We start from the raw sequence: 13,498 nt of genomic DNA on the forward strand, positions 1-13,498 counted from the left end.
TACTTTGAATATTTTTATTTAATCAAAGTACAATTTTATAATACTTTGTTGTAAGAAAAAAAAGAAGCATAAATTGTATTTTTGGTTTTGCAACGTAAAACAATATGGGACTGCTGCAAAGTGGTTAATAGTGTGCAGGTGCAGGTGATCAAGAACAGACAAAGACAATTGTAATCCCAGTGTAAAGGTTTGTTTTGTTTGTTTTGTCCAGTGCCTGATGGCGAAATAAACAGTAAATAATGATGATGTTGTTGTTGTTAAGTAATACAGCAGCGTGTATTACTTCAATTATAATCCCCATGTTTGCCCTGCAAGTAATATTCCCATTTTTATCATACACCCACACAAAACACAGACTCAAGTCTGTTGGTGCGTGAATCTCGAGGTCTCTTACAGTTCAAAATGCTTTTAAACAAAACGAGGGAACAGATACATTGCTTCGACCCCTATTTATACCGTCACTCATGACCCCTTGGTAAACAATTGCAGCTGCTTTTTATGCTCTGCAGCTGCCACATCATTTGCCCTCAATGAGTTAGTGTACCAAAGCTCTGTCTCTTTTCTACATGACCGACTTCCTTTTAACCCTCGGAACGCATTGTCAGGTCAAGTAGTCCAGAGTATTCTGTTTCCGTTACTTAGTGCCATCACAAGGAGAGAGATTTACCACCAAGCATCATCGTCTTTGTCACATATCCCACCGCTCAGAGTGGAGCCGAAGGAACACTCGGCTGAATCTACCCTTCCCGTTACTCCCACCTCCCGGGAAAAATAATCTGCATTTTGGTGGTCTTTCCCTGCAAGATGTACCAAGTGGTACATGAAGGGCTGGAATACCAGATACCACCAAGTTATCCGGGCATTGCTATTCTTCATTGTGCTTAACCACTTGAGTGGGGCGTTGTCTATAACAAGATCAAATTAATGTCCCAACAGGTAGTATCATAAGGAGTGAGTAGCCCACTTAATGGGCTAACACTCCTTTTCAACTTCAGAGCAGTTGTGCTCCTGAGGAAGCATCTTTTTGCTGATATACAGTACCAGTCAAAAGTTTGAGTACACCTGCTTGAAACCAGATTTTTCATGATTATCTATGCTTTTAACTGTATAAACTTGTCTACAAACGCTTAATATTTCATTATATGATACGTGTACTTATATAAGCTTATAATCATAAGTGAATTGCATTCAAAAATTTAATTTTTTAATGAAAATATAAATCTTGCCAATTTCAATTAAATGGTCACCCAAAGCAAGGGGATTTCAGTCTGAAGCCCAAGTCAGTTAAAAGTCTGAAATGTGTATAACACAGTGTTAGAACACTGGTCTAAGTATAAAAGTGTATTTGTTAGACGTGCTCTGAGTTAACTAGCATATTACCCAATTAACCTTTTGTCACCAGTTATTATTAACAGGTGAGGGTCCATGATTACTATAAATACAGGTAGCATAGGCACAAGTTTGTCATTCCTGAATGTAAGGGAGCAGAAAATAGTAAAATATGCTCAGTTAAGCAAAGAAAAAAAAAGACAGTCTGTAATTACTTTAAGAAATTAAGGTCAATCTTTAAAACCAATTGCAAGAACTTTGCAAGTGTCTGTAACTGCAGTGGCCAAGACCATCAAACGATTTGAAGAAACTGGCACTCATGAGGACCAAACAAGGTCAGGAAGGCCAAGGGTGACCTCAGAATCAGAGAACAACTTAATTTGAGTCACAAGTCTGCAAAAACGGTGATTAACTGCCCCTGAAATACAAGCTCAGCTAAAAGCTACTAGAAGTACAGATGTTTCAAAATCAACTGTTCAGAGGAGATTGCGTGAAGCTGGCCTAACTGGAAGAATTGCTGCAAAGAAACCATTGTTAAGAGTGCAGAATAAGAGGAAGAGACTTGCCTTGGTTAAAAAACACAGAAACTGGACGTCTGAGTCAAAATTTGAAATATTTGGGTCCAACCGCCAAGTATTTCTAAGACGCAGAGAGGGTGAGCGCATAAGTTCTGCATGTGTGGTTCCCACTGTCAAGAATGGAGGAGGCAGTGTCATGGTCTGGGGTTGCTTTGCTGGTGACAGAGTTGGTGATCTTTACCAAGTCCATGGCAAGCTCAACCAGCATGGCTATCATAGCACACTTCAGAGGCATGCCATTCCATCAGGATTACGGCTAGTTGGGCAGTCCTTCATTCTTCAGCAAGATAATGACCCAAAACACACCTCAAAGTTGTGCAAGAACTACCTGGCAAAGAAGGAAAGTGAAGGACAACTCAATCTAATGACCTGGCCTGCCCAGTCTCCAGACCTCAATCCCATAGAACTTGTATGGTACGAACTAGACAGAAGAGTCATAGCAAAGCTACCCACAAGTGCCCTACATCTCTGGGAATTGCTGCAGAAGAGCTGGGAAGACATGTCGGGTGATTTCCTGCTGAAACTTGTTAACCAAATGCCTCGTGTTTATGAGGCTGTTATTAAGGCAAAGGAGGATGAATCTCTTGGTGAAATCTGGTGTGATGAGAGTAGCGGCCTGACAGAGTCTTCGCTTAACAGTCAAATGCCCCTTGACACTCAGCTGACCACTTAATTAAATTTGGAGTACTCTACATATACTTGGGGATAAAGCGGGCAGTAAATAATAGTGATAAGTAATATAGCAGCATGTATTACTTAAATTATAATCCCCATGTTTGCCCCGCAAATAGTCTGTTTTTACTATACACCCACACAAAACACAAAACACAGACTCAAGTCCGTTAGTGCGTTAATTAGTCCTAGTGGTGCAAATACAATTTATTGTGATACAGTGCTGTTCCAGGTTTGTGCGGGCCTCTGGCAACAGCTCCAGAATTGTGTTTAGCAGTCTAGTAATATATAACACAAGACAAGTACTGACAAACAAAATAAAACTCAAAACATTTTTATTCCTCACGGGGGTCTCTCTTTTAAACCAAACGAAGGAACAGATACATTGCTTCGACCCCTATTTATACCGTCACTCATGACCCCTTGGTAAACAATTGCAGCCGCTCCTGTAACCAGCGGCAGCCACATTATTTACCTTCCAGGTCAATGAGTTAGCGTACCGAAGCTCTGTCTCTTTTCTACATTTTCTCTTTTCTGGACTACTTTTCTCTTTTCCTCTCTTTTCTTAACCCTCAGAACGAAGTGTCAGGCCAAGTAGTCCACAGTATTCTGTTCCCGTTATTTAGTGCCCTCACAAGTCGGGAGGGAAATTTACCACCAAGAATCATTGTCTTTGTCACAGGGACAATCCGTGTCCCCAAAAGCCACAGTGCGACCGCAACTCGTTTTTCCACCGATACCAAACGTCTCATCTGTGTATTTTGGCACCCCAGCAAAGATGTCAGTAAGTGACAAAGATGCATACACGACTCCTTAGACATGCATACAGTTTTAATCCAGTCATTTGGAAAACACTCAAGTTGTTCCTACCAGCCTTCTGGTCGGCAGATCGCCCAAATGTTTCGATCTACCGTCATGGTACTGCAGATCGTCTCCACTATTTAGCAGTGCAGAACAAGCAAAATGGCGTCTCACTTGGTTTTGCAGAAAACAAAGCTGTGCTTGACGAGCTCTTAAGCAATTACGTACTGTGCCTTTTACCAAAATCAACAAAAACACAGCCTACATGCTGCCGCCACACAGACCTAACGAATGTCGTGTAATGGTGGTCCGAGTTCAGTTGTTAGTTTAACCAGGGAGTGCACTCACTTCAGTAATGAAAGGCGTGTGTACAACAAACAATGCAGCAAGTGCACTTTGTTAATACGGCTGTCAAGCTAACCGCAGTGTGCGTGTGTACGAAGCCGAAATTTTTACCTCTGCTTGTGAAGTAGTTCAATTGGGTTCCCTCAAATTGTAAAAATAACAGAAGTTTAAGAAAAACACCAGGCTTTGTTTGATCTTTACTGCTGAATCACTCCCCTTGTTTGGTGCCTTTACAGTAAGTTTAAATATAAATGCTAATCTTACCTAATCTAATGCTTGTAATTGGATTTCTAGGTCAACAGTAAATGAACCATACTGTACATTCTGTAGGGACCATACATACTGCTTTTGCAGTAACCGTAAAAAACAAGTGCATTATGAATTCTAGATTTATGCAAAGCAGCAGCTTGGGTAAGGAATATGTTTAAAACCATGAATCTGCATTATGGTGTATGTATTTAATTATAATGTCTGGGTTAAAATTTTACAAAATATAAATATATAGGTTTTAACATTTGTGTAATTCTCCGAAATAAGTCTGCTTTCATGTCTAACTTAGAATCTCATATTTGCAAGGGCCTGTCCCATGTTTGAGCTCTTTGAATAGGCAGACACACCTCTGTCTTCTGCTTTCGAGTATGTGCTAGCTTCGGAGTTGCAATACTAACTGAACTGAGCTGAAGATGAACACAAAATATTTAATTAGATTCCAAAACAAAACTGGTTTACAAACAGTCTATCTACTGTGATGTTTCACTGTGAAAGTACTGTTTGACTAGCAGTGCCCAGTGTGACACCAATAAATACATTGTCTGTCCCAGATCAGACTGAAGAGCAATGTGAACCTTCGGTGAAGGAGAACAAGCTATACCACGGGTCATAAAGACCTGACACAAGGGAATGATGAGAAGAACTACACTAAGATACATTACGCTACTTCAGATAGTACTTAACAAGCCCACTGGAGTATGTTATTTGTGACCAATCCACTAATTAATCACACAAGGTTCAAAAGTTTTAAAAGAACAAAACATGTAAAATCAGCCCAGGCATCTTTCAAAATGTACATAGATACCTGAATACCAACTGAAGATGATCCTCATGCCTTCCCGATCTCTGCAACCCATCTCCTCCTCAAACAGTAATTAGCTGGTTTACTATAATCATCACTTCTGTTTGGATCAACTGTACGAACAGACCCTGGTGTCTTGATAGAAGATGCCAATGCATGTCAACAATGCCATGTTCCTAATAAATTAGCAAAGTTCACCATATAAAATATAGGATTTTAAGGTATTACAGTACATTTCCACCTTACAACTCCGCTGCTCATTGGTTTGATTGGTAATAAAAAGAAATATTACAAATTGCATCAGAAGCTAGCCTTCATATGGAACAATCCCCCCCCCCCCCGAAACATGTGCTGAATTGAAACCACCAAACAGAGCCCGACTCGAACCCAGGTCTGCAGAGGGGAAAGCAATGAAAGACATTACATAGTGACAGTGCGAAACTCTTCAGGAGAAATGTTTGCAAAGCAGGACTGTGAGGTCTGTCTAATATAATTTTCATTGCTAAACTATTTTGGCAGAAATTAAAAATACTATCTGGAAAAATGACATCAATCTGTATCAAGGTATTCTTTCCACATTTGTACTAAAGTCCTGGGATGCAATGGAAATCAACCCTCAATATGGAATACAGATTAGCTACCAAACAATCGGCACTAGGACCTTCCAATATGGAAGACCGTGTCTACATTACAGAGGGGAAAAGAACATGTCTAGAAATTTTTATGTAGCGCTTGCCTTGTTTTCACATTTTAACAGTAACTTACAGCACACTGTATTTAAGTGAATACAGTGCTCCTTTTTATATTGATGTAGCTGGGAGACAGTGAAGAGGTCATACTACTGTATTGGAGAATGGCAACATGAAACTGATCCTCCCTGGATACAGAAAGCTCTCTTCATGCCATCTGGTTTCCCAGTCATTGAATCTGTGTGACTGTAAACCGAGCTAAAACCACAAGCAAGAGCTCTTCAGCTCAGCCCATTATATAGAGATGTGAGAGAGTAAAGATTTACAAAATATCTCTATGGACACAGCGGAATGCAAAATGTACACAAATCAGGTGTTGCAGTTGGAGTAACACAACTTCTGAGGAAAATAAATGCTTGATTGAAAACAAATTTATACAGATGCAAAAATGTGTTTAATTAAATAAACCTGAAACACTATATCATTCTATATTATTAGTTAAATCAACTACCTGTACACTGCAATTAATTATTTAATAAACTTCTACAACATCTACTCAAGGTACTGAACTACTTTGCATGATGTGCGATATGAAGGATTAATGAAGGACTAAACTATGTAATAATTCAACACCACTTTCCTGGTAGCCAATGTACTGCTTTCAAAATGTATAATATGCAGCTCTATCAAATGTAGGATTCCAAGCATAAAGACAGAAACAGTAGTGAGACTGCTATGAAAGCGAATGATTCTTTCCCAACGCTGTTAGACCTATCACAGATATCGGGAATCACACTACTTCTGCACCCAGTCCTGTTTTTAAGAACCCTCATGCTGAGAGGAATTAATATAATGATCTTCTGACAGCAAACCAGTTCCTGCTACATCAACTCACCAGATTATTCCTGGAGCAACACAAGTGCTGCAAGTCTCATGCGTGCCTGCAGTCAGTCTTTACCCTCTGGAAGAGCATGGCAGATTGCTGGCTGATCTAGGACTGGGTGCAGGGAGACTCCCCCACACCTGCAACCTAAAGTCAGTTCTGAACTGACACTGAATTTCTCTCACTATCTGATATGATATGTGATTTTCCAGCATTGTGACATGACCGGATTTGTATAAAAGTGTTTTACATACAGGGAAATACTAAAAAGTTATCTATATATTATAATATTAACTGAAGAAAGAAAAATATTGATTACAGATCATTTGTTCAAGCAAACCTATTCCATTCATGATGGCCTGCTATTACATAATTTTTTAATGAAATCAATTCATGAATTTAAACACTACTAGACAGCTGTGGCAACTGATTGCACTAGCACATGTGGGTATTTAACTGTACTGTTGCTAGCCACGCAGCTCAGAGTAGACTGCATTGAAGTCAATACTGTGAGATGGTGAACTCCAGCTAATTTGAATCGTTTTTTAGACTAATCGTTAATTCCCACTATTTAATATATCTTTGAGTCCTAACCTAGAATCTCCTCATTTGAGAGGCAAATTCAATGCAAACCCTTATTTCTAAAGTGCACACTGCAGTCTCTAAAGTCGCTAGTTAAAGGCACAATAATTTGCCAATTAATGATTCCCTAAAGTGAAATGTGCTTACTTTCTTTACATTCTTAACATTTAGTTTTTACAAGAAAATGCCTAACTCTGTAACCGATTTACAAGACATGTGTTTCAAGTCAGTGCCACTGCAGGGCAGGCATGTGTGCTTCAAGATCTCATGAAACATTTAAACATTAGTACATTCAATAAGATCCTTACCTGGAAGAACATCTGTGTTTCTGCATTAAAACATAACTGTTCTTTTTGTTGGGACGATTATGCTTTTTTTAAAAGCCACGATAGCCGATTTAAGGAGGGCTGTACATTTGGGATAAAAATCTCAATTTTTTTTTTTTTTTTTTTTTTTTTTTTTTTTTTTTACAAAATATATCCTTCAGCTTTTGGCATTGGAGCAAGGGCTGGAGAAAACTGAAAACACAGTTGTTTGACAAGTATTTACCTGTAATTAAAACAAAATTTACCAGTACGTAGAAACAGAATAGCGCTCAGGCTCTGTTAAAGTCTGTGAACGCTGAAATATTGAGTAAAGAAAGGTAAACTAGAGTATTGCATGCAGATCCTGTACCAAGGTTATACCACAGTGAATCTCCGCATTGAAAAGGATGGGAGGGTATAACTGTCCGGCTTAGACATATCATTCTTCATATCCACACGTGTTCTTGGTAAATGAACATCACACAGTTCCCTTAGGTGCTACCAACTCAATCGATAATGAACCGCCGTGTTCCAGGAAACACCTCGCTGAATGTCGAGGCTACAAATAAACAGAACCGCCTTCTGAAACACCACAAACCACTAGGCCTAAACAGACGCACGGTTTACCTGAAAAGCGCTTTGTTTTGCTCTGTTACTAGCTTTACATTGTATTCATAGTTTTACCATTTTCAAGATGTGCTGCTCCAGTACAACGTATTGGCTCGTTTTTGTTAGTTTTTTTTTTTTTTAATTCACTGACAATCTTATTACGTTACTAAATTAGGCACATATCTCTAGGAATGCAGGTATCTTGTGGCAAAAATAACAACAATAATATCCACACACCTGAGGTTACGTAAATGTCAGCGATGCCAATGAGTTCGCGTCAGACTAAGCCTGCGTGCTGCTGTGTGTGCACTACTCTGCATCATACGGGGTGGGTACCTCGCTAAATCTGCTTTGCATACCTGCGGCTGTAATACATTTCACCGAAATAAGACTGCTCTTACCTTGCCCGTCTTGTGGTCAAACCAGATAAGAGCGTGGTTCCGGGACAGCACTTTGCAGTCAAACGTCGCGTTGTTTTGAACCGGTCGGCAGCGAGCCACAGAGCGCCCGATCTTGACCGGCTCGTCCAGGTACACATGGCGCTCCTGAAAGGAATGTGAATTCGGCCGACAGGTAAAGACTGCCAATGCAGAAGGCATCGATGACAGCTGGGGGGCGTCGCTCCAACCAGGCACGAAAGTTAACGTTTCTTGATCCAGGCTGGCGACTTTACGACTACCTCCAAAAACTGAAATATAACAACGAAGAAAAAAAATACAAATATTATCTATACATAGTCTTACAAACCAATATATACATGTGGTCGATCCCTAGGTCCACCCATCATTGTGTCACTCTATATTAGCAGTGCCAGTAATCAGGAGTATCCTCTCTTCCATAAAAAATGCGTCTCCATAGCTTCAATATACCAAAGCTTTGCTCACAAGAAACCAGTAGGAACTGATGATGATATAACGAACTTGGACTATGTAATAGTTATGAAACAAGTCAATTAATTAAGCCGTGTGCTGTATTTTTTTTTTTTATAGAATAAATACTTTAACTTTACCTATATGCACGATGAATAAAAACACCTTATCATACCAGAATCGGCCCAGCTCAACAGTGCCTTACTGATCAAGCACTTTCATGACCGAGCATGTCTCTCTCTTCGGCTTACTTTTATTAGGCCAGAATTTCAAGCCCACATTAATCCAAAAAACGCTTTTTGTTTTGTTCAGTTTTCTTCTTGGAAAAAATATATTTAAAAAGAAAGACTCTTTCGGTTTAATGTGCCGCTCCCCGCGCTTGTAACCTAGCGGGTAATCAGTTTCATCACATTTGTCTATACAGACAAATCGACATTCTTCCCCTTTCAGTCTTGGTATAAATATTTACCGGAGCAACAAACGCGCAACCTCGAGTCTTCGCATCCCTACAGCATCTTCAACTTCATATATATTCCAATAGGGGATCCACGTCCAAGCAACCGGGGGCCCAGTTAAAATCCTACCCCCCGTTTTAGAGGTAGTAAATGAGGTTGCTGTCAGGCAGCAGCGGCGGCGGCGTGAACTTTCTGAACTGCAAATCAAAACAAATCCCCTCCTTTTAAAAAAAAAAAAAACATACACGGAAATTTCCACACAAGACGCTCCTCTCCTCCCCTCTCGCTGCTGTATACCAGCTTGCAGCTATATGGGAAGAATCTGCTATTTAAGCCATCTGCTGTCTTGTCGCTGGGCGGTGTCCCTCGGGGGTGTGAACGATCCTGTCCGCTGCAGGTTACTGTTTTCCCCGGTGAAAGTGAGGACAAACCCCGATACTGTTGGTAACGGCAGCCATACTGTCTAGAAGCACATTCACACATATGCTCGTGCTCAACCTGGCGCGCGACCAGTGCAGCAGCGCGAAAAAGGGGCGAGCCCGGGGGGGGGGGGGGGGGCGGTAATGACAGCTGCTCCTCGAATCAAGCAACAGGTGCTCTGAAGAGTGCTCCAATGGGAACGAAGGTAGAGCGGGGCGTTACGTATTTTCCACTGTAAGAAAACGATTGGAGTAATAGAAGGGCAATAAGGAGGCTGGAAACGCCCACGTGACGACGGGGTGTCACCAGCTTTGGGATCGAGCAAACCATCATATTTTAAATACGGATATGTCTTACACACAGTGAGAGAGTGCAGTTTGTGCTCTGCACTCTTGCTGTCTGTATTTTGCTGCGGGAGAGAAATTTGTAAACTTTAAATCTGAAACAGCCCGAGGTATCATATGCTATCCCTCACCCTACATCATGCCCATGGTGTAGAAGTTAAGGAGCAGATAATTGTCTTATGGCCAAGTAACATGCACTGAAGAAGGGTGAATGCGTTTTGCATTTTTATGTAAATTTAATGGGCTGTCCCTAAAATGTCTGACCAATGTTATGCAATGGAATGTATTCTGCAATTCAGAAAAGAAGCATAACCTGTGCAAGTCAGTTTCAGTCAGGATGGGTAAGACTGCAGCTCTGAAAAATCCCTCAAGAACTGTTTAAATACCAGTGGTGTTAATAGTTGAGAGCTCACATTTTAAACAGTTTAAATATGCAGCCTGCATTTAGGAGGTAGCCTCAGTGTTTACATACCTTAGTGTTTGCCTTAACCCATTTCATGCTGGAGCCTGGACACATACAGTCTTATACAGGAATATATGTTGCACATGTATCAGAAGTGAAGGAGGGCTCTTATGGTTGCTTCTTAGTCAAAGGAAGCAAGCGCCGGTATTAAATACCTTGCTGGATCACTGCTTTGATGAATCCCTCCCATTGCAATGGTGAGCGACTCCCTGTGCACAGTGCTCTGGGTCTCATTGCATATCTTTGTATACAAAATGAAGGATGTTTGGCAATTAAAGTGAAGGTGTTCCACAATCAATCACTCTGCATTCCTCCGTTGCAAAAGGAGACTTTGCTCCTGGACATTTGTCATTGTCTCATTGTTTCTCTGGGTACGGTTTGTTTGAGGTTTGAATAAAACTGCAGTGGAACGCATGGCCCAGTGCAAAGAAAACATTATTATTCAGAGTAAAGAAAAAAGAGCAATGGATGGGTCCGTTTTATTTTTTGTTTGTTTTTGTCACATCTAAAGGAGATCTCTGGAAACTCTAGCTAGAAGTTTCTACAGGAATACACAGTCTTCTTGAAGTTTCATTAAAGCCGCAGTGCTCGATTTTAAGTAACTGTAGCTAAGAGAATACTTTCGGAGATCTGACCTGTCATGACACCTCAGCAACTGAAAGCAACTCAAGCCAGTAATTACAGGCTGTAATTACCTCAATGACCACTAGGGGCACAAGGAATAACTCAAACCAGTGATTGCAGACTGTAATTAATGATTCAAACAAACCACACAAACCCCAAAAACACAACTGGATTCAAACAAACCGCACAAACCCCAAAGGCACAACCGGATTAAAACAAACCACACAAACCCCAAAGACACAACCGGATTCAAACAAACCACACAAACCCCAAAGACACAGCCGGATTCAAACAAACCACACAAACCCCAAAGGCACAACCGGATTCAAACAAACCACACAAATTTTTTACTTTCATGGCTAAAAGCAATCGCTGCAGGGTGCATGTACCTGCACAGCAAGTCTTCTGAGTGGATCCATTGGCAGACACAGCCCAGGGTTTCTCCTAGCGAGGCAAGCTCATCCAAGGAGGCACCATGAAGGAAAGCCCACGAAGTTGCCTGGCCCCTGGTGGAATGGGCCGTAATGTTCCTTGGCAAGGGGGAGTCCATCTGTTCATACGCCAAGTATATTGCATCTGCCACCCAGTGCGCTAGACGTTGCTTCGATAGGGCCTGACCTCTAGAGCGGGACCCATAGCAGACAAACAGCTGGTTGGACTGTTTCCAAAATGCCGTCCTATCCAGGTAACAGCGTAGAGCCCGAACCGGATTCTGACTCATGCGGGGGAGGTCTGAAAGTTTCCAAAACCACTGGTTGGTTAATATGGAATGGTGAGACCACCTTTGGCAAAAAGGCTGAATTTGTTCTTAATATTACCTGCGAGTCATTGCCAGTGAAAGCCATACATGTGTCAGCAATGGGCAAAACATGAAGCTCACTTACTCGTCTTGCAGACGTAATAGATATTAAAAACGTCACCTTCAAGGAAACAGGATGCATAAGGACCTGCAATACCAGTTTCAGATCCCACTTGGGGACCATGCTTTTCATGGGAGGACTAAGACTCAGAGCCCCTTTAAGAAACTGTACTGTCAGGAAGTGTGCCCCAGGGGACACAGAGTCAATTTTGTCGTGGCACACTGATACTGCTGCCAGGTATACCTTCAGAGTGGACGTTGATTTTCCCACATCAAACAGGTGTTGTAAGAAGGTTAATGTTGTCTCAATAGGGCCAGTCACTGGATCGTGACCTTCGGCAATGCACTAGTTTTGGAAAACTTTCCATTTATATGTATACTGGGCTCTAGTGCTTGGTGCCCTAGCAGACTGTAGTGTCTCTACCACTGCATCTGGCAAACCTTGTCTGGATAGATGGCTCTGTTCAACGGCCAGACCCAAAGTTGGAGCTGGGCTGGGTCCGGGTGCCTTAATAACCATTCCGCTTGGCTCAGGAGGTCCTTGCACAGTGGGAGCTGCCACGGTTGTCCCAACAACATGTTGGAGTGGAGAGCAAACCAGAAGCGCCTTGGCTATCGGGGTGCAACCAACAAATCCTGTGCTCTCTCCACCCTGATCCTCTCTAGTGTCAGCGGTAATAGCAGTAGCAGAGGGAACGCATACAAGATCCCCTGTGGCCAGGGGTGAGCTAACACATCTACTCCCAGGGGACCCCCTTCTCTCTTTCCTTAGAGAACCACAGGGGGCAATGAGTGGACTAGGCTGTGGCAAAGAGGTCGACTCGTGCAGTATGAAACCTCTCCCAAATCTGTTTCACCACCTGAGGGTGCAGTCTCCATTCTGAGCTGTCTGGAGCTCTTCTGGACAGGAGGTCTGCTGTTATCCACATCAGGGAGGTGGACTGCCCTGATGGAACGCAAGTTCCTGTGCATCCAGGACTTGAAAGGCAAAGCACAGATACTTCCTGTGCACATGACAGATCGGGACATGGAAGTAAGCGTCTTGTAGGTCAATCGATGTGAACCAGTCACCCGGCTGGACGGACTGGAGGATACGTTGTGCTGTCAACATGTTGAACTTCCTTTGTTTGAGTACCCTGAGGTCTAGGATAGGTCTCAAATCGCAGTCCCTCTTGGGCACCATGAAGTACCTGTAGTAGAAGCCACTGAAGGCATCGCTTGGGTTTACCAAGCGCACAGCATTCTTCTGTTGAAGATTGGCGATCTCCTGTTGAAGGAGTATCATGCTTACTGGTTCGACGGTTGTAAGAAGCACTCCCTTGAAAGCTGGCGGACCTAAGCGGAATTATAGAGTGTATACATGTCTAATTGTCGATAGCACCCAGGAGTCCTGGGTGCAGCCTTGCCATGGGTCATGTCCTTTGGTCAGTCCGGTTGTGAGGGGGGTTGGTGGCAGCCAGGGCCCCTCAGGGGAGGTCTCCCTTGGGCTTGGGAGGGGGTCTTTCTTAGGCCCTGGCCTCGGTCTCCAGCCTGAGAACCGGTTACCCCTGGCTCTTCCTCTGCCTGCTTGTATGTTCTGGGGTGGAGGGTGGCATTCAG

At 42.3% G+C, this 13,498-nt stretch overlaps 1 protein-coding gene across 13 annotated transcripts in view; it reads right to left on the reverse strand.

Annotated features, from left to right (window-relative positions):
• Window positions 1–9,678, reverse strand: part of LOC121329259 (sarcolemmal membrane-associated protein-like) — an 88,924-nt gene extending 79,246 nt beyond the window's left edge. For 5 of the 13 annotated variants that reach the window (XM_041274777.1, XM_041274774.1, XM_041274776.1 and 2 more), the window contains exons 1-2: window positions 8,875–9,674; window positions 8,267–8,553 (exon numbers count right to left, since the gene is read on the reverse strand). In XM_041274777.1, coding sequence (XP_041130711.1) covers window positions 8,267–8,464 — 198 coding nt within the window. In that variant the 5' untranslated portion in view covers window positions 8,465–8,553; window positions 8,875–9,674. Of the gene's footprint in view, window positions 1–8,266; window positions 8,554–8,874 lie in introns of all 13 variants that reach the window. The other 8 variants (XM_041274779.1, XM_041274778.1, XM_041274781.1 and 5 more) reach the window with 6 other exon arrangements.
• Window positions 9,679–13,498: the final 3,820 nt, after the last annotated feature.

The sequence above is a fragment of the Polyodon spathula genome, chromosome 16, assembly GCF_017654505.1.
Source record: "Polyodon spathula isolate WHYD16114869_AA chromosome 16, ASM1765450v1, whole genome shotgun sequence".
Taxonomy (NCBI): domain Eukaryota; kingdom Metazoa; phylum Chordata; class Actinopteri; order Acipenseriformes; family Polyodontidae; genus Polyodon; species Polyodon spathula.